The 20,273-nt window shown below is 49.2% G+C and overlaps 1 protein-coding gene across 3 annotated transcripts in view; it reads left to right on the top strand.

Annotated features, from left to right (window-relative positions):
• POLD3 (DNA polymerase delta 3, accessory subunit) overlaps positions 1-20,273 on the top strand; it is a 48,310-nt gene that overhangs the window by 3,535 nt on the left and 24,502 nt on the right. For 2 of the 3 annotated variants that reach the window (XM_075414750.1, XM_075414759.1), the window contains exons 1-5: positions 7,908-8,046; positions 10,362-10,417; positions 12,329-12,431; positions 14,896-14,935; positions 17,391-17,523. In XM_075414750.1, the coding sequence (XP_075270865.1) occupies positions 7,987-8,046; positions 10,362-10,417; positions 12,329-12,431; positions 14,896-14,935; positions 17,391-17,523 (392 nt within the window). In that variant the 5' untranslated portion in view covers positions 7,908-7,986. Of the gene's footprint in view, positions 1-7,907; positions 8,047-10,361; positions 10,418-12,328; positions 12,432-14,895; positions 14,936-17,390; positions 17,524-20,273 lie in introns of those variants that run through there. The other variant, XM_075414766.1, reaches the window with a different exon arrangement.

Below are 20,273 nucleotides of genomic sequence, written 5' to 3' on the forward strand. Positions count from 1 at the left end.
CTGCTCTCCGCTGGTTGTCAGAAGGGAGATGCATTCCTGCTCATATATTCTTCTTCCACCTGAAACTTCTCTTAGTGGTTTCTTAGATGCCTCTCCCTCGTCGGCATTATTGCTGCCTCACTCTTTTGAGCACCTCAAGATTTTTTTTTATCGTGAATACGCGTAGAAAAGAGCAGGGAAAAGACAATTAAGCCGTGCAAACCCATGCATCTCTCTCAAATGTAGCTTTCTCCTGTGATGCTGATTTTTGTTCTATTTTCTAGACTTGCCTGTACCAATTCTGACCCTTGCAAGCCTAGAAGCAAATTAATTATGTCAGGTTTATGGTTGGACTCGACAATCTTAAAGGTCTTTTCCAACTTAAATGATTCCATGATTCCATGATTCTGGTCCCCCCTGTTTTTCTGATGTTGTCTGATCGTAAGTTTTCCAGCTATGCTTTTCCATTTCGTATAGATAAGGAAGGAGTCATCTCCTTGACTCCTTCCTTAGCTATGACTCACCCAACAGACAGGTTTCCTGCTGAAAAGATCCCACTAATTCTTCCTGGTTATTTGTAATTCGTCTCGGTGGAAGAAGGGAGGTGGGTCAGGCTCTGTACCTCCTTAGGTATTTGTCTTACAACTTCAACTTCGTAGCTGAAATGCTCCACTTCTGCTCAGATGGGATGCATTTCTGCCCCAAAACTGGGTCTTCAGAAGCCTCTAATAGATTTTATGAGCTCCAACAGGAAACGAGTGCTAGGACCTAGGTGATTTTTGGACAGATTCAATGAACTGTGCTTTGACATTGGGATCTCTACGTTTCTGTTTTCCCTTCAGCATTGCTCGGTTGCTCAAAGAAGTCCCGCCTCATACGGCATCAATTAGAACTTCAACAGAACTCCTTTCGCTCCCAGTCCTGCTCCAGCAGACGCTTGCCAGCTACTATATATAATAAATTTCCAGAGCCTCTGCCCATTCTTTTCTGGTTTTTTGGAAAGCACTTGTGAAACAACCATTATTAGGAGTCCTCAGGCTCAGTTTCTGCTGGTGCTCGTGGTTTTGGCTGTGGGCAGCTGTAAGTACAAGACATTTTGTTACTAACATGCCATCTTTGAAAGAATCCTTTATAGTGCTTGGAGAAAAAAGTCTGGGAGTCGGGATACTTGGGCTTTACACCTGGGAGTATTGAAAGGTTCTTGGACAAATCAAATAACCTCTCTGTGTCTTCATGTCCTCATCTTTGAAATGGGGATAACACTGCTCTACTTCTTCAAAGACAAATGTACGTTTAATGTCCTTCTTTCAGGACCTCACATGAGAGTACCGCGAAGCCTATACAAAAGGACATTACCAGACCTTTTGAGGGAATGCTCCCAAAGCGTTTTCAGATCCTGCATTAGGATTCATACACTCATAGAATCATAGAATCATAGAATGGTTTGGGTTGGAAGGGACCTTAAAGATCATCTGGGTCCAAACCCCCCTGCCATGAGCAGGGACATCTTCCACCAGACCAGGTTTCTCAGAGCTCCATCCAACCTGGCCTTGAACCCTGCCAGGGAGGGGGCAGCCACAGCTTCTCTGGGCAACCTGGGCCAGTGTTTCACCACCCTCATGGGGAGGAATTTCTTCCTTAGATCTAATCGAAATCTGCCCTCTTTTAGTTTAGAGCCGTTCCCCCTTGTCCTATCACTACACACCTTTGTGAAAGGCCCCTCTCCATCCTTCCTGTTGGCCCCTTCAGGTACTGGAAGGTCACCCCGGAGCCTTCTCTTCTCCAGGCTGAACAGCCCCAACTCCCTCAGCCTGTCCTCATAGGAGAGGTGCTCCAGCCCTCAGATCATCTTCGTGGCCCTCCTCTGGACCTGCTCCAACACATCCATGTCCTTCTTATGTTGGGGGCTCCAGAGCTGGACGCAGGACTCCAGGTGGACACCATCTGGTACACCACCTCCAGCTGCGCAAGAGAAATCCCAGGCACGTACTCTACAGCATCTGTCAGTTTGCTGCATTACAATGAGATTGATATCTCTTGTTACCATTTTTTCTTCTTGTAAAAATCACTTTATGTATTTCAGCTGTGAAAGGTCATTTACAAGTGCTACCATCCAGGGAAAGGAGACGAGTGGGTTCTCATCTCCAGCTCCTTGTTGAAGTTAATGAGCCACTCTAGCTACACGGCTCTACTTTAAGGTGTAAAAGTACGTAATATTCACTACAGACTGTGAGGATCCGTGCAGCTCACCGGTTAACCAGTGCTGTCCTTCTTGCCAAGATCAGTGTAGTGTTGGGTAGATTCATGATCCAAAAAAAAATTTACAAAGTCATCCAGGTTGCAAGGAGATGTTTTAAAGGGTCACATCGAGCTTCTCATCCCCCAGCACCCCCAAGCCCTTCTCGGCAGGGCTGCTCTCCATCCCTTCATCCCCCAGCCTGTATTGGTACTGGGGGTTGCCCCCACCCAGGTGCAGGATCCTGCCCTTGGCCTTGTCGAATCTCATGAGGGGGCCCACGGGACCACTTCTGGAGCTTATGGCAGCTGACAGCTGCAATACTTCTATGGAAATCAAAGCACCCAAAGTCATAAATGGGATCAGCACACCTCGGTTCTTCTCCTCCTCGCTCCTGACCTGATCACAGAATCACAGAATCACAGAATAGTAGGGGTTGGAAGGGACCTCTGTGGGTCATCTAGTCCAACCCCCCTGCCGAAGCAGGGTCACCTACAGCAGGCTGCACAGGACCTTGTCCAGGCGGGTCTTGAATATCTCCAGAGAAGGAGACTCCACAGCCTCCCTGGGCAGCCTCTTCCAGTGCTCTGTCACCCTCAGAAAGAAGAAGTTCTTCCTCATGTTCAGATGGAACTTCCTGTGCCTCAGTTTGTGCCCGTTGCCCCTTGTCCTGTCACTGGGCACCACTGAAAAGAGTCTGGCCCCATCCTCCTGACACCCACCCTGAAGAGATTTATCGGCATTTCTAAGGTCCCCTCGCAGCCTTCTCTTCTTCAGGCTGAACAAGCCCAGCTCCCTCAGCCTCTCCTCGTAGGGGAGATGTTCCAGTCCCCTCATCATCCTTGTAGCCCTCCACTGGACTCTCTCCAGTAGCTCTTCATCTTTCTTGAACTGGGGAGCCCAGAACTGGACACAGTACTCCAGATGGGGCCTCACCAGGGCAGTGTAGAGGGGAAGGAGAACCTCCCTCGTCCTGCTGGCCACACTCTTCTTGATGCACCCCAGGATCCCATTAGCTTTCTTGGCAGTCAGGGCACACTGCTGGCTCATGGTTAACCTGTCGTCCACCAGGACGCCCAGGTCCCTCTCCGCAGAGCTGCTCTCCAGCAGGTCCACCCCAAGCCTGTACTGGTGCATGAGATTGTTCCTCCCCACGTGCAGAACCCTGCATTTGCAGGACCTGATGTACAGCCTCAGGGAAATCTCATCAGTTACCCCAAGTCTCTTCATATCCCTCTCTGCGGTGCCATTTAGAAGCTGAAGTGGTTCCGTCTGTCACATCACTATTTCTTTTTACTTTAAGAAAAATTTAAAAAGACATGAATATTAAACTGCTCCATGCTTTGGTCACAGGCTGTGATTTCTGTATCTTTGTTTGCCAGCTGCTGTGTTTCAAGCACTGTTGGATAGGATCATTTTTGCCCAAGGACTTGATTCACAATGTGAAATTGCACAATGACCCTTCACCAGCTGTGGGCAGAACTGGAGACATCTCATACTGCTGACAAGAACAACCAGCAAGTCCCAGAACCTGCAAAAATCATTCCTTTTTGTGAGAAAGAGCAGTGTGTGGGTAATGATTTTGACCTTTCTCCTGCTCCTTTTGAAAGCAGAAAGAAAATCTCTGACTTCATGGAGCGAAAGCTTCTCGCTTGGCACTTGCTAATTAAATGTATACTTTGCAGCATCACTAACGTTAAGGCTGGTGTTGCAACCTCGAGTAGCCAGAGGAAGATTAATCCTTGGAGATGTTAAGGCTAATTTCGTGATCTTTCTGTGCAGACCAGCAGAGTCTGTCTCTCTGCTTCTCCTGTTACAGCTCTCAGGCCCGACACAAGAACGCATCTCCTACCCCCAGATTTCATCTGAAATTCTCCTGATCACAGAATCACAGAATCCCAGCATGGCAGGGGTTGGAAGGGACCTCTGGGAATCCCCAAGTCCAACCCGCTGCTGAAGCAGGGTCACCCACAGCAGGCTGCACAGCACCATGTCCAGCCGGGGTTGGAATATCTCCAGAGAAGGAGACTCCACAGCCCCTCTGGGCAGCCTGGGCCAGGGCTCCGTCACCCTCAGATCCTCATCTTCAGCTGGAGCTTCCTCTGCTTCAGTTTGTGCTCATTGCCCCTTGTCCTGTCGCTGGGCACCACTGGAAAGAGTCTGGCCCCATCCTGACCCCCACCCTGAAGAGATTTAGAGGCATTTCTAAGGTCCCCTCTCAGCCTTCTCTTCTCCAGGCTGAACAAGCCCAGCTCCCTCAGCCTCTCCTCGTAGGAGAGATGCCCCAGTCCCCTCCTCATCCTCGTAGCCCTCCGCTGGACTCTCTCCAGTAGCTCCTCATCTTTCTTGAACTGGGGAGCCCAGCACTGGACACAGCACTGCAGATGGGGCCTCACCAGGGCAGAGTAGAGGGGAAGGAGAACCTCCCTCGACCTGCTGGCCACACTGCTCCTAATGAACCCCAGGATCCCATTGGCCTTCTTGGCAGCCAGGGCACGCTGCTGGCTCCTGGTCACCCTGTCGTCCCCCAGCACTCCCAGTCCCTCTCCGCAGAGCTGCTCTCCAGCAGCTCAGCCCCAGCCTGTACTGGTGCCTGGGGTTGTTCCTCCCCAGGGGCAGGACCCTGCATTTGCCCTTGTTGAACCCCATCAGGTTCCTCTCTGCCAAAGTCTCCAGCCTGTCCAGGTCGATGAGTCGGTTGATCACAGAATCACAGAATGGTCGGGGTTGGAAGGGACCTCTGTGGGTCATCTAGTCCAACCCTCCTGCCAAAGCAGGGTGAATAAGTCATGGTGCTCCATTTCGACCTCTCAGTTTCCCAAAGCCAGTACTCCTAGAGACAATATATAAATCAGGAAAACACCCAGTGCTCAGAAAGGTCACGTTTCAGTGACATCTTCGCCAGAGGAACTCACTTCTGACCCTAAAAGCATTTTTTTCAGCTCAGCGCTGCGGCCCACCTGAAAACACTGAGCGCAGAGGAAGCACACATCAGTTCTCTCCTGCAGAAACGGATGTTGTGGCAGTGTTAGACGCCAAGAAATTATTTCTTTTGTGTTGCTTTTACCTAACTGTCAGTAAAATGAAGCAAGCCACCTGCGTGCAATGTCAGGGGAACAGGTCGCTGCCGTCATAGTTTTATTTAGGGCTACAAGGATGATGAGGGGACTGGAACATCTCCCCTACGAGGAGAGGCTGAGGGAGCTGGGCTTGTTCAGCCTGAAGAAGAGAAGGCTGAGAGGGGACCTAATAAATGCTCATAAATATCTGAAGGGTGGGTGTCAGGAGGATGGGGCCAAGCTCTTTTCAGTGGTGCCCAGTGACAGGACAAGGGGCAACGGGCACAAACTGAGGCACAGGAAGTTCTGTCTGAACATGAGGAAGAACTTCTTCACGCTGAGGGTGACAGAGCACTGGAACAGGCTGCCCAGGGAGGTTGTGGAGTCTCCTTCTCTGGAGATATTCAAGACCTGCCTGGACAAGGTCCTGTGCAGCCTGCTGTAGGTGACCCTGCTTCGGCAGGGGGGTTGGACTGGGTGACCCACAGAGGTCCCTGCCAGCCCCTACTATTCTGTGATTCTGTGATTCTCCCAGCGAAGGCACAGGTCTGTGGAACCGGTTCGGGGTCGTTCCACGTGTTACAGACTATTCCTGACCATTCAAAACTTAGGCTCAATTTGTAGGCAACACTTTACTAACCTAACTAGATAGTATATGGGGAAAAAAAAAAAACCACACAATTAATTGAGATAAACCAAGCTGGTAAAAGTGCAGGAGACAGAGGGATTCGGGTCAGTGAGTTCCAGGGAGGGTGGGAGATGCCGGGCATCCCTCTCCCAGCAGCAGCAATCTCCCAGACCCAGCCAGCTCCGGTGTGGCACCCCGCAATAAACCAGCCGGGACAGGTAAAGAAGAAACATGGCAAATAAAATGTAGTATAATCCACACTGAAAGGAAAAAAAAAAAAACCCCAAGCTCAGAACCACTTCATAGATTTTGTCTGATTTTAAATTAACTTTATGATGGAGAAGCGTTTAGCAAATATGGATACAGCAAGGAAGTCCTCAGCTTGCTGTGAAGCTGGATTAAAAATGGGGCGCTGATGGGATGGGAGCAGGAATTAAAGCTTGGGAACCTTGTGTTCCGGCGTTTGCTATTTATCTTAAACAAGAAAGCACGGAGCAATCTTCGGCTGGTGCTGTGAGAAGCGCTGGAAGAGGTCACCGGTGGAAGCACGGGGACAGTTTAACCGGGATTAAAAGCGGTTTCCAACAGCACCTCACCCTGCCTTCGGCCGACGACAGCGTTGATTTGCGGGAGGGAGCGGCAGGGCTCCGATGCCTGGTTTGCCTCCACCATTCTGCTGAGGACCAGGAAGGGTGGAAAAAACCAGGAAAATCAGAAAAAAGGGAAAATTGGTGACTCCCAACAAGTGTGTGTGGGGGGTTGCCTTCCGTAACCTTGCGGCTCATCCTGCCCTGGATGGCAGGGACAGGGTGCTGGGGCAGCCTGCGGCCGGGACGATGGCGGCGAGGAGGAGCGGGATGGCGGGAAGGCCATGGGTCCATGAGGGGACGGCATGGGGACGTGTGAGGGGACAGCGTGGGTCCATCAGGGGACAGCGTGGGGACGTGAGGGGATGGCATGGGGACATGTGAGGGGACAGCGTGGGGACGTGAGGGGATGGCATGGGGACGTGTGAGGGGACAGCGTGGGTCCGTGAGGGGTGACATGGGGACGTGTGAGGGGGCAGCGTGGGTCCGTCAGGGGACAGCGTGGGGATGTGAGGGGATGGCATGGGGACGTGTGAGGGGACAGCGTGGGTCCGTGAGGGGATGGCATGGGGACGTGTGAGGGGACAGCGTGGGTCCGTGAGGGGTGACATGGGGACGTGTGAGGGGGCAGCGTGGGTCTGTGAGGGGACAGTGTGGGGATGTGAGGGGACGGCGTGGGGACGTGTGAGGGGATGGCATGGGGACGTGTGAGGGGACAGTGGGTGTGCATGGGTCTGTGAGGGCAGAGCGTGCAGCCATGAGGGAACAGCTGGGGCCATCACAGGACAGCACAGGGCTGAGCGGCCATGAGGGGACAGCATGGGGCCGTGGGGCTGTGAGGGCAGAGCGTAGGGCTGTGAAGGGACAGCGTGCGGCCATGGGAGGGGATGGCACTGGGCCGTGGAGCCGTGAGGGGACAGTGTGGGTCTATGCGAGGGCAGCGTGGGGACGTGTGAGGGGACAGGGTGGGTCCATGGGTCTGTGAGGGGACAGAGTGGGTCTGTGAGGGGACAGCGCAGGGCTGTGAGGGGACAACGCGGAGCCATGGGTGTGTGAGGGGACAGCGTGGGGCCATGAGGGGACAACGCAGACCACTGGATCTGGGGGGGGACAGCGCGGCGCTGCGAGGGGACAGCGTGGAGCTCGGAGGGACAGCGTGGAGCCGTGCGTCAGTGAGGGGACAGCGCGGGGCCGTGATGGGGCAGCGTGGGGCCGTGTGAGGGGACAGCGCGGAGCTGTGAGGAGACACTGTGGGGCCGTGGGGCTGTGAGGCGACATCGCAAGGCGGCGGGCGGGGCGGAGGGGCGTGGCCGGGGCGAGGCAGGCGCAAGGACCACGCGGCGCCGCCGCCCCCAGCGCGCACGATTTTTGTCCCTGCGCGGCCGCCGTCGTGCCCGCCCTCCCGCGGCCGGGCGGGGCGTTGCCATGGCGGCGGGCTGGCAGCCGCGGCCTTGAGCTGCGCGGGAACCCGCCCGGCCCCGTCCGCCCCGCCCCGCCATGGAGGACGAGCTCTACCTCGAGAATATCGACGAGTTCGTCACCGATCAGAACCGCATCGTGAGTCCCGCCGGCGGGGCTGCGGGAGGCCGCTGCCGTTGCGCGACCCCCCCCCATTGCTGCTCCCCCATCGGCGTGGCTGCCGTCTGGGGCTGGGGCCTAAATAGGGCTCTGAGGGTGCTGGAACTGGGGAGGGGGCTGCTGTACGAGGGCCTGGTGTGTTGAGAGCAGGAGCAGCCCTGCCGAGAAGGACTTGGGGGTGCTTGGGGGGTCGAAAGCTGCCCATGACCCAGCAGTGTGCGCTGGCAGCCCCGAAGGCCAACCGTGCCCTGGGCTGCATCCCCAGCAGCGTGGGCACAGGGCGAGGGAGGGGATTCTGCCCCTCTGCCCCGCTCTGCTGAGACCCCCCGGGAGTCCTGCGTTCAGCTCTGCAGCCCTCAGCACAGGACAGAGCTGGAGCTGTGGAAGCGGGGCCAGAGGAGGCCCCAGCAATGATGCGAGGGCTGGAACCCCTCTGCTGGGAGGAAAGGCTGGGAGAGCTGGGGCTGCTCAGCCTGGGGAGGAGAAGGCTGTGGGGAGACCTTAGAGCAGCTGCCAGTGCCTGGAGGGGCTGCGAGAGAGCTAGAGAGGGGCTGGGACAAGGGCATGGGGTGACAGGACAAGGGGTGGTGGCTTTAAACTGAGAGGGGAGGATTTAGATTAGATCTGAGGAAGAAATGCTTCCCTGTGAGGGTGGTGAGGCCCTTGCCCAGGTTTCCCGGAGAAGCTGTGGCTGCCCCCTCCCTGGCAGGGTTCAAGGCCAGGTTGGACGGGGCTTTGAGTACCCTAGGCTGGTGGAAGATGTCCCTGCTGATGGCAGGGGGTTGGAACTGGATGGTCTGTAAGGTCCCTTCCCACCCAAACCATTCTGTGTTTCTGTGACCCCTGCGCAGGACCCCCTGCCCTGGTTTGCTGAAGCCCAAACCTGCCGACAGCAGCTGCCTTCTGTTGGCAGTTGGGAGGTGAGGCAGAGGCAGGGCCCCCCCCCCCCCCCCGTTGCACCCACCTGCGGGACACACGTGGGTGCCCAGCCGCCTCGGCAGGCACAGAGGAAAGGAGGCCTCCGCAGCTGTTGCTGCCTTGCCCCTCAGGGCTGTTTGCTCAGGTTTTACTCATCTTTGGGGTGTGTGTGCCATGCCTGGCTGCGTTTCCAGTGTTTGCTTTTCCACAGATCACAATGTAGAGTTAAGACGGACTTTCTGTCAGGCTGGCCAGGAGATGCCTTTCTTGTCAGGATTTTTTTCCCCCCCTGTGCCTTAAATTAATGTCTCTGAAGTGAATTGGTGATGGGATCGTTTGTGTCACAGGAAAAGCAGCTCTCCCCAAACTCCTTGTGCTCCCTAATCGGTGAGCTGGTTTTCCTCAAAAAACAAAAAAAAAAAAGCACTGTAGTGACAGCAGTGTTTTAGCTCAAGGTATAAACAACAGAAGTGTATGAAATGGTGTTTTTTTCCATGAAAGTTCGAGGCAGTCTGGACCACTGTTTCAGCTTAAAGTAAAATTACTAGTTCTCATCTGTAGCCTCTTGAAGCCTTGCTTTTTTTAGGGCAGTTCAGAAAATGGTGAGCATGCATGTCTGTGTTTCCTTCAAAATAAAGATTTTTTTGTTTTGCCTAGAGAGTGACACGGTAAGGTTGGTGTATCTTGTCTGTTAAAGCAGCTGTATTAACATGAACTGCCTATGTCATTATGGTTTATTTCAGTAAACTGCTAGACTAATAACGATTTAATTTAATTATTGTATTTGATACAGCCTAGCCTGAGGATTAGTTTAAAATGGCAGAGCAGGAGGAGAGACAGGTATAAAAGACATACCTTGTCTAAATAATCGAGCAATTCAGTGGCAGGGCTGGGTTTAGAGCCGTACTCTCCTGAGATTTGGCACACTTGTGATGGAGCTGGAGATCCCTGTGATGGGGAGGGTGGCAGAAATCCGATAAATCCTCAGGAGCTGTTTGGGAGAGCAGTAAGAGCTTCTCACAATTAAAAATTGTGCTGTTTAATTTTTTTTTTTCTCTGTTGTCAAGCTAAGCAGTGCAGATGTTCTGAGTAGCTTTTATTTATGTGTTGGCATTTCAAGAAGGCATTCACAAAACCCTGCCTTTCAGGGTAGGTAGTTTGTTCAGGTCTCAGGGGTTCAATCTACTCATTAAACCACGAGTGGGTGGGTGTCCACGTGCTCTCTCTTCTAACAGGTTTTGCTGTGGGTTTCTTGGGGGGAGGGTGTTCTAAAGAGTTTGACTTACCCACAAAACAAGCAAAGGATGGGAGGTTTAACAGCGAAAGAGACCAAGATTTTCTTACTAAAGTGTTCTTGGGGTTTTTTTTGTCTGCAGGTAACATACAAATGGCTAAGCTACACTCTGGGAGTTCACGTCAACCAGGCTAAACAGTAGGTATTAGTGCATCCCACAAACCTTTTGTTTTGTGGCAAAGCCTTGTTAATTACTGTTTTCATGGCTGTGGTTGGTGTATTAAAATTATTTCTCTGGAAATATTTAAAAATCCTGTGTGTCTTCTCAGGTACAGTTTATGCTATCCGACTCGCCTCACTCACTCTTCCTGCAGGCAGCGTTTGCCTTGACTTTGGGAGTTGTGCTCCAGAAAACAGCGCTTAGCTGAACACCTTAAGCTATTTTGTATCATAAATATGAATACTTGGGTCAGACTAGATATTTTAGTGCTACATTACTACAATAATGTACGCAGCTCCTTTCGTCCTGAAACGCAGATGTGTTTGCTGAATTTGGCCCCAGTCCTGCAGACGGAGCTGTGCCCCTGTGAGAATCTGCTGCTGCATATCCCTGCGCAGCTCCGGCTGCCGTGCATTAGCCCTGGATATTGCTGAAAGCACGGTCGGGAAAATGCAAAACAGCACTAATGGTAACTGCAAATTACGTGTGTGGCAAATGCTCATCAGTTCCAGTGATCCTGCCACGTAGTGCGTGGTGCTTTGTTAGCAACTGCTTACCAGGCTTGGAGGGCACAGGTGAATATTTGAAGAATGGGGAAATCAGCGACGTTGTCAGATATTTTTTTTGCTTCTCCAAACTTAGTGTAAATGTGTAACCTTGTCTTGGTGTATCTTGAAGAACAAAAATTACTGCAACCTGTTAAATACCCTATAAAACAAAGAATGAGCTCTCAAGGATTCCAGGGCAGTTGCTACACAGCAAGGTAAAGTTAAGCACAAGATTTGAAGTCTCCGTAAGAGCGTCAAGTCCCATAATACAAATATTTTCTCTTCTTGTTTCTGGCTGTAGCTTGGACCTAAAGGGGAATTTGCTACATACTGAGCCCAGCTTCACCTGTCTTGTCCAAACTACTAGAATATCAACTCAGGCATCTAATGTAACAAAGAGATTGTTTGGTCTCTTTCCACTGTGTGTGTGTGAGCAGTTTAGATGATGGGTAAATCTGAGCGTGCTTCAGTGATGGTGTAGACTTCACTGGAGATCTCTGCTGGGAACAGTTCTGGTCATACAGTAAATAGAAGGAGCCAGAGAACTTTTTGCTGTGAAGAAGACAGCCCAGTGAAATGGAGGCCCCTTCTCATACCCTTGAAAGCAGCCTGGAGATGGAAAACTCCTGTGGCATCTTTGCGCTTAAAACTCTCTCCTAGAAGCTGGCAAGTGCCTGATAACACAAATGAATTATTTGAGTGATTGTGGTGGCTGTGGCAGCGTGGTAATTGCGATCTGTCTCTGTGGCAATGGGGAACTTCACTTACTTCTTCCAGGTAGCATCCTCATGGAATGTGTGGTAGTGTCTCTGCCCAGTTATGTGGGACGCTCGTCATAAATCAGTGGTATCAGCAGGAGCTGAAAGCTTGAGTGTCAGCTCAGTCCCCTCATCACTGGTCATCCTCTTTGCTCCTGTTTCTGATCACCGTGTCAGTGGATTCAACTAGGATTGTGTGTGTACACCTGGCAAGGGAATCAAAAATCATCAGTTCTTCTGTCAGGTGTTTCAGAGTTCTGGGTTGTAACAAGGGAAACAGCCTTCTTGAGAGGACACTTTGGAACAAGCTGTCCAGAGGATGTGACACCATCTGCAACCAGCTACTAGAGCTTTGAGAGCTTGTATTCATTTCGCTTTTGGTTTGTATAGTTGTTGGACAGGGATTCTTCAAAGTGGAGAAAGGTGTCTCAGTAAGATTAATTTAATCCTGGTTAAAGTAACTGTGCTTACGTGAAATGTTTCCGTGTCAGGCTGGCTTTGCTCGTTTTGTGTAAGCTTCACGGAAGGGGTGGTGACGGGCTCTTTCCTTTCTAGGTGATTAACACTGGTTTCTTCTGTGCAGGATGCTGTATGATTACGTAGAGAGGAAACGAAAGGAGAACTCGGGAGCTCAGCTTCATGTCACCTACTTAGTGGCAGGAAATCTCATCCAGAACGGACACGTTGTGAGTGTTTTATTTCTCAGAGGTGTCTGTGAGTTCTTTGTTCTTGTGTCTTCCATCTTGTTCTGTAACCTTTGGGTCAAGAGCTGAACTTGCTCTCTTTTTTTTCCAGTAACAGGCACAGCGTGCTGGGTTTTCTGTATATGCACAAAATAAGGCACTGTCTCTGTCCCAGCACACAAATGATAGGAAGGAAAGATCAGTTGGTCATGGTTTGGTAATACAGTGCTGAATAACACACCAGGGTTTTTATTTAATGAACTTAAATCCTGGTACCAGTCATCTCCATCCCATCACTAATATCAGACAGCAGATTTTATAAAACAGTCTGGAGGAGCCCTTGTGAAATCAGCTAATCCATTTCCCAGGATTTGCTGTGGAGTGAGCTTGGAATTCAGTTAGAATAATAATAAATAATAAATGGAATAATAAATAAATAGTTGAAGTTGTCTTGTTGAATAAAGCAACTTTTTTATCCTGGTATACAGGAGAAACATAAATCTATTAACAGTATTTTGTATTTAAAATGCATTGATTTACTAAGCAAAGGAATTGCTACTGAAAGTATTTCTTTTTTCTCATTGCTGCTTGTCAGATTCTCAGGAATGTCGTCTAAAATTTCAGACAGGTACCCCAGACAGTTTTTGAAAGAAGATGAGCAAACTGAGTGCCTGTTTCCCTTTGCTCACAGTAGCAAACACTAAATGCCTTTGATATTCTATTAGGTGTCTTTTTGTATATTTAGATACAAATCTAGCTATTTGTATATTTAATATCCTAATATCTCTTACAATTACAGTCCATAGTCTTCATTTAGAATTAGTACATCTCAGGTCTCCTGGCATTTATTTGTAGATTGGAGGAAAAAACAAACAAACAAAACTTTTTGGCTTTCCTAAGTAATAAATTGGTTCACATGAATAGAACATTCTATTTAAATCTCGACATTTGTCTGAAATTATTTAATTTACCTAATGATTAGGTAACTATTTATTGCATTACTTCTGAATATATTTATTTAAAGCTGTACAGGTAGTGTCACATTTATAGCCTGACTTTAACAGGTTTTCCCCCTGATTTCTTTTGTCAATAACAAGGTAGCATCGCTTCACTCACTAGAACTGGCCAGAGGTTTATCAACACATTCTATGGTTTTTAAATTTGCCATAATGTGTTCAAAACAAACAAGTGAATTCTGACACGGGATACAAATAACTGTTTATAAACTCTTCCTTAACAGCTGCTATATTTTTGAAATGAGATCTACCAAGGTAAAAGTAGAAAGGTCACTTTTTTTGTCTTGTTTTTAAATATCTTGGTTTTGAATACTTCAGTAGCAGGGCCTGCTGAGAAAGGTGACGCGCAGGTGCAGGAAGTTGTTGGGGGCAGAGATGAAGCAATGCCAGGGTTAGGAATGCTGCACAGGAGAAGTTTAAAGTTCCTCTGACTGCATGTCTGAGGCTGGCCGGAGTTGGTGGGAGAAGAGCTCACATCTGGAAGGTACTTCCAGAAGACGTGCGGGTGTTGGGGTAGCTGGCGGGTGGTATCTGGCACAAGTCAATTTTGGGTAGGAAAGGGATGGGAGTGCTTCAGGTGCAGCCCTGCACTACTGTCTGCTGTCAGTAGGTGTAGCCCCAAGGCTGCAGATTCAGCTCATCTGAAGGGAGATGTAGCTGGAAATCTGTCCCCAATAATTCTCATCGTGTCGTAAGCGCTGCATGCTCTTTACTTGCAGCTTTTTATCCGCCTCAGTGAGGGACTGAGACTCTCAATCTTTCTTTACCATTTCAGGTTGCCTGCGTTTTCTTGCCTCTTACTCTTTCACTGGCTAGCCTGTGGTATCAGTTAAACACCAAATTAGTGGCTGGATTTTGTCCAGTCTGTCTGTTTGGATACTCCCTGTATTAACTGCAGCCTGTTGAATGTCACAGAGCAGGTGTAGTCCCTGAAGACCAGCCATAGAGCGCATTTCCAGAAACATTAATTTCTGCCTTTCAAATTAATGCTTAATTTCTCATGGTGTTTTGCTTCTGGTGCCGTGTCTGTGCTACGGCTTGCTATGCTAGAGTTTACTGGCAAGCTAAATATACGTGGGTGATGTGGGCTAGTGTGGCAAATCTCTAGCAGCCGGGTCATCAGCTGCGTTAGTTTGCTTTTCTCCGCTGTGCTGCGCAGTTGTGGAGTTCTCGTTTCATCTGTGTCTCATCTCCCAGTGTCAGGAATGGAGGACAGAGGATTTCTTTAGGGTGGTAGTGATCTGTGAAACGGTTGATTAGAAAAGGAGGAAGACAGAGCTTTAAAAACTAGTAGCTGATGACAATTTAAAGGTGTTGGCAGCGTTCCTTGCAGCTAGAAAGCTGCACCTATAATCAGTAGACTTTCTCAGTCAATAAGTAACTAAAAGTATCACTGACATACAACAGATCTTTTCAAATTATAAGATTGCAATTTATTTCTTTTTTTACAGTGCCACAAGGTTGCAGTAGTGAGAGAGGATAAACTTGAAGGTAAGCAGATCGTGAAAATTATGCGGTTTTAACTTTTTTTTCTTTGAAAGAACAGCAAAGTGAGTGAAGCTCAGAACTTGCCATCTGCACATAAATGCCTAGTCAGGCCGTTGGGTTCAGGTGTGTACTTTTTGTACCAGCTTTTTCTCAGAACTTTGAATATCTAAGCCAACAGCTGCGTAGCTTCAGACTTGTGATTTGGGTCTGATTTTTCTTTTTTTTTTGGTGTTGAACGTTTTAGTCAGCAATTCTTTGCCACCTCTCTGCCGCTGGCAGACGGCTCCTCTTTAAAGGCAATGGTATCCGAGTCGTGTACAGCAACGTCTCACGGTGTTTTCACAGAATCACAGAATAGTAGGGGTTGGAAGGGACCACTGTGGGTCATCTAGTCCAACCCCCCTGCCAAAGCAGGGTCACCTACAGCAGGCTGCACAGGACCTTGTCCAGGCGGGTCTTGAATATCTCCAGAGAAGGAGACTCCACAACCTCCCTGGGCAGCCTGTTCCAGTGCTCCATCACCCTCAGAGGGAAGAAGTTCTTCCTCATCTTCAGCTGGAACTTCCTTGGCTTCAGTTTGTGCCCATTGCCCCTTGTCCTGTCACTGGGCACCACTGAAAAGAGCTTGGCCCCATCCTCCTGACACCCACCCTTCAGATATTTGTAGGCATTTCTAAGGTCCCCTCGCAGCCTTCTCTTCTTCAGGCTGAACAAGCCCAGCTCCCTCAACCTCTCGTCGTAGGGGAGATGCTCCAGTCCCCTCCTCATCCTCGTAGCCCTCCGCTGGACTCTTTATTTTAGAACAATTATTTTAGAATATTTAGAATATTTTTTAGAATATATTTTAGAATATTTTAGAACAATTATGAGCCTTCAGGCTCCCAAGGATGCTGAAGTAGATAAATCTAATTATTGGTTAAATGCAATTGCAGTCTTCATTTGCCCTCAGTGACGTGGGTCTTGGTTAAACGTCCCACGAGAACATTCTCACTTTTGTCAGGGGTATTTGCTTTCATGATAAAAGGTGAAAAAACCTACCACTGTAACACTGCTTCCTGCAGCTGTTCTGCGTGCGCTGTCAGTCGCTTTACCCTCTTTCCAGGTCTGGTGCTGCTGCTGAGATCTGATCCGTAGCAACTGAAACACACCTGCAGGCTCTTCGTCGCTTTCAAATAACATCTTTGGCATTTGAGAACATACTGTGGCATTTGTGACCTTAAATATCCATGCTAATGATCTAACCTTGCTTCAAAGACTTGTGCTGTTTTTTCCTTTTTGCAACCTGAAGTGGATTTCTAGCTAAAGTTGTCTTCATCAGGGTAGTAGATAGTAGCTGCGCTGCTTGACAATCTGTCCTGTCAAATTATGTGTGCTGAGTAATGTTCTGTTTTGCTGTGGAGGAAAGGGGGTGTTCATGTTTTTTGTATTGGAAGACAGGCCAAAGGTATGACTTACATTTGGAAGAGGCTGAGATTTGTGACGGGAGTAGGGCTGCAGAATCGAGAACTGGCCCCAAGAAATGATTACTGTGTGTATTTTTACAGTGCCTAGAAGCTCTGTCTCAGACCAGGACTGTGTGGGAAGAACAATATAAGCAATGACCAAAGAATTCCTAAAAACCAGCTCTTATCTCAAGGGGGTTACAGCCTAAATAGCAAAGAAGAGACAAAACATTGATTCCAGCAGACTACTAGAGAAGTCACTGTGACAGTGGTTGATAGGGTGGACGCTACTATAATGGCAGAGAGCAGTTCCAGCAGGGCAGAGTTATGACCACCTCTTATCTTAGAATCATAGAATCATAGGTTGGAAAAGACCTCTAAGATCGAGTCCAACCGTCAGCCCCACACCACCATGCCTGCTCAACCATGTCCCCAAGGGCCACGTCTATACGGCTTTTGAACCCCTCCAGGGATGGGGACTCCCCCACTGCCCTGGGCAGCCTGGGCCAAGGCCTGACCACTCTTTCAGAAAAGAAATTTTTCCCAATATCCAATCTGAACCTCCCCTGATGCAACTTGAGGCCATTGCCTCTCGTCCTATCGCTGGTTAATTGGGAGAAGAGACCAACCCCCCCCCTCACTCCACCCTCCTTTCAAGTAGGTGTAGAGAGCGAGAAGGTCTTCCTTAGCTTTAGGTAGTCCTGTAGATACTCTGGATCCCAAACACTGGACATTTTGAAGGTAAGCACAGAGAGAATGGTCTTAATTCATTTGTGTCAGAACCAAGAGTGTAGAGTGGAAAACATTTTTTGACAGGCTTGTGGAGTCTGTTAGCTTGAATTCTCAATTAGTGAGCATTGGAAGAAGGTGCAATTACACGTTTTTACTTTCTGGTCTTTGCTGTTAAGTGGTCTGTCAGTCTTTCTGCATCCTTGGTAGAGCCTGATACTTGAAGTTGCCACCTGATTCTGTAAAGACTGTGCTCACAGAGGACTGTTTTTGCTTTCCCTCCCCAGCAATGAAGTCTAAACTAGCCACGATTGCGAGTGTGCATGTCTACAGCATCCAGAAAGCCTTGCTCAAGGACAGCGGGCCGCTCTACAACACAGACTATGACATTGTCAAAACAAACCTGCACAACTGCAGCAAGTGAGTTGCATCTTGGTTTTTCTTCTTACGCTATGTGATTCGAGACTGAGGAGATGTTGCTACATAGTGCACTTCAGCAGAAGTCAATGGTTAACAGATATGCCTGGATCTTTAGAAAGCTAGAAAAAGAGATCTTCTAAGTCACAGAATCACAGAATGGTTTGGGTTGGAAGGGACCTTAACGATCATCTGGTTCCAACCCCCCTGCCATGAGCAGGGACATCTTCCACCAGCCCAGGTTGCTCACAGCTCCATCCAGCCTGGCCTTGAGCACTGCCAGGGAGGGGGCAGCCACAGCTTCTCTGGGCAACCTGTGCCAGGGCCTCACCACCCTCATGGGGAAGAATTTCTTCCTAATCTCTAATCGAAATCTGCCCTCTCTTAGTTTAGAGCCGTTCCCCCTTGTCCTATCACTGCACCCCCTTGTGAAAAGCCCCTCTCCATCCTTCCTGTCGGCCCCTCCAGGTACTGGCAGCTGCTCTAAGGTCACCCCGGAGCCTTCTCTTCTCCAGGCTGAACAGCCCCAACTCCCTCAGCCTGTCCTCGTAGGAGAGGTGCTCCAGCCCTCGGATCATCTTGGTGTCCCTCCTGTGGCCCCGCTCCAACACATCCCTGTCCTTCCTATGTTGGGGGCTCCAGAGCTGGACGCAGGACTCCAGGTGGGGTCTGACGAGAGCGGAGAATTCATGCCAGACCAGTCCCCAGACACCATGTTGTAGGATTATTTTGTAAACTGAGCTATTTCCAGTTGCAGTTGGTTGACGTGCTCCAATGGGCAGACGGTTCCAGTACCTTTCTTCTCTGATGGCAAGAAACCTTTTTCTCATTTCCAGCCCACACTTTATTGTGACCATTTTTAGCCAGTTCTTGGTGGTGCAGTAAGAGTAAATCGAAACAGACTTACGAAAACAGGAGTGATGTGCTCGGCAAAGCACTAATGTGAGTTTGCCCTCTGTTTTGTGAGGCTGTGTTTTCATCCACTGTGCCCATCCACCCCTCTCAAGATGCCTTACCGGAACTCATCCTCCGTGTAGAAGATGAGAGCCTGAGGCATAGGGGGAGCGTACAAAACAGACCAAGCAGCACAAATGTCCTTCGTTGGTCGAACTAGAGAAAGGTTGTCCTAGAATTTAGAGGGACTTCAGTCTCCAGGGGTCATTGTCTCTCCTCCTGAACGGTGCCTGGCAGCTGTGGCTTTTCATTTACATGGGTTTCCACCACGACAGCTTTAGCTTGATGTAATCAGTACGTACAGTGCCATGACCAATCTGGTTTAGAAGGGGGATGCCTGAATGCTGTGTCATAGAAAGAGTATAGAGTTTGAAAATAAAAACGTAGCTGCCTTCAAAATGCTGACGAGTGGCTGAGAAAATAGTGTTAGAGAAGCTATGTGTTTTTAAATGTGAATATCAATACCCTGGTAAGGGCTGGAAAACCCTGCCTCAGTGAAGATGCGTGCTGTGGGTTTGGCTGCAGTTGCCTTGTTCTGGTCTGTTTACTCTCAGGCACCCCTACGTGGCGATACTGGTGTGTTAGAGGAGGCTGCCGTTCAGCCTTGTGCATCCAGAAGGTTTAGACAACAACTTGGATTCTGAAATAGCTTTCTGAGGCCTACGTGTAAATCCCTGCCTGGCTTTGGAGCAGAATTTCCTGAGCAAACTAAGAAAAATTTACTTTCTTCATCTGCGACCTGGCTGAACTAATTTCAGACTGACCGTGTTCCCTCTCCTTTGTCAGCTACATGAATTGTCTTTTACGCCTGGGACAAGATTCCTGCAGTACCTGGAAAAGACAGAGGTTTAACTATGTTTGTGTTGATGGCAGACAGAACCTCCTGGCTCCTTATGCTTCCCTCTCGGTCCGTAGATCTCACAAGCTCTGGGGTGAGGAGCTTCCTTCTCTTCTGGATTCGTATGGGGCTTGTTACGCTGTGAAGGTGGTGGAGGTGGCTAGGTGTTGTACTAATATAACTAGCTGGATTTAATGCATGTTGCTAATGTCAGCTTTCCAAGCGGAAGCAGCTCCTTGCTTGCAGAGCACAGTCCAAACATTGCTTGTTTTTTCAGTGTTTATTTGGGGAATTTTGGACCGAGCCCATAAGCTGTAGCCACACAGCAGCATTAAGGCGAGCTAACGTCCCAAGAACCTGGGATGTGTGAGGTTTTGAAGTGCTTACTGCACACTCAGTATAACTGTTGATGATAAAACATTGTTTGTAATCTGGAGGGTTGATGGTGGTGTTTAGGGGTATGTGTGGAGTAGGAGCCAAAGCTGTCCAGAGAGTGGGGTTGACCATGATGAAAGCAGATTGACAGGATAAAGGCAAGTGGGAATATTCTTCTTCAATGTCTTCATTCTTTCCTTTAAAGGTTTGAATGTCAAGAGGTTGCTGCTGCAGCCTAGAAATGCCGTAGAGATGGTGTTGTTTTGTTAATACATGTCGGTTCCTGGTCTGAGTAGAAGTGGACTGTGCTCGTGAGCCGCTAACGCTGAGGCACAGAAATTAACTGGCAGAAGACTGATTTGTTTCTTATGCAAATAAAAATCTGCTGTGTAATTCAGTGGATTGGAAGGCGTGAGTCTGTGCTCTTTTGTGGCATTTCTGTAGGAAATCTGGAAAGCCTCGCCTGTGATTTGCACAGTGGGGAGTAGAGTTCAGTTATTTTTGGGTACTGCTATTCCTGACTGTCAGGGAATTGTATTGTAACTCTGAGCACATCATTTAGTTCTTGTATCTCCACATCCCCAAA

Source organism: Opisthocomus hoazin, chromosome 1 (genome assembly GCF_030867145.1).
Source record: "Opisthocomus hoazin isolate bOpiHoa1 chromosome 1, bOpiHoa1.hap1, whole genome shotgun sequence".
In the NCBI taxonomy this organism is placed as follows: domain Eukaryota; kingdom Metazoa; phylum Chordata; class Aves; order Opisthocomiformes; family Opisthocomidae; genus Opisthocomus; species Opisthocomus hoazin.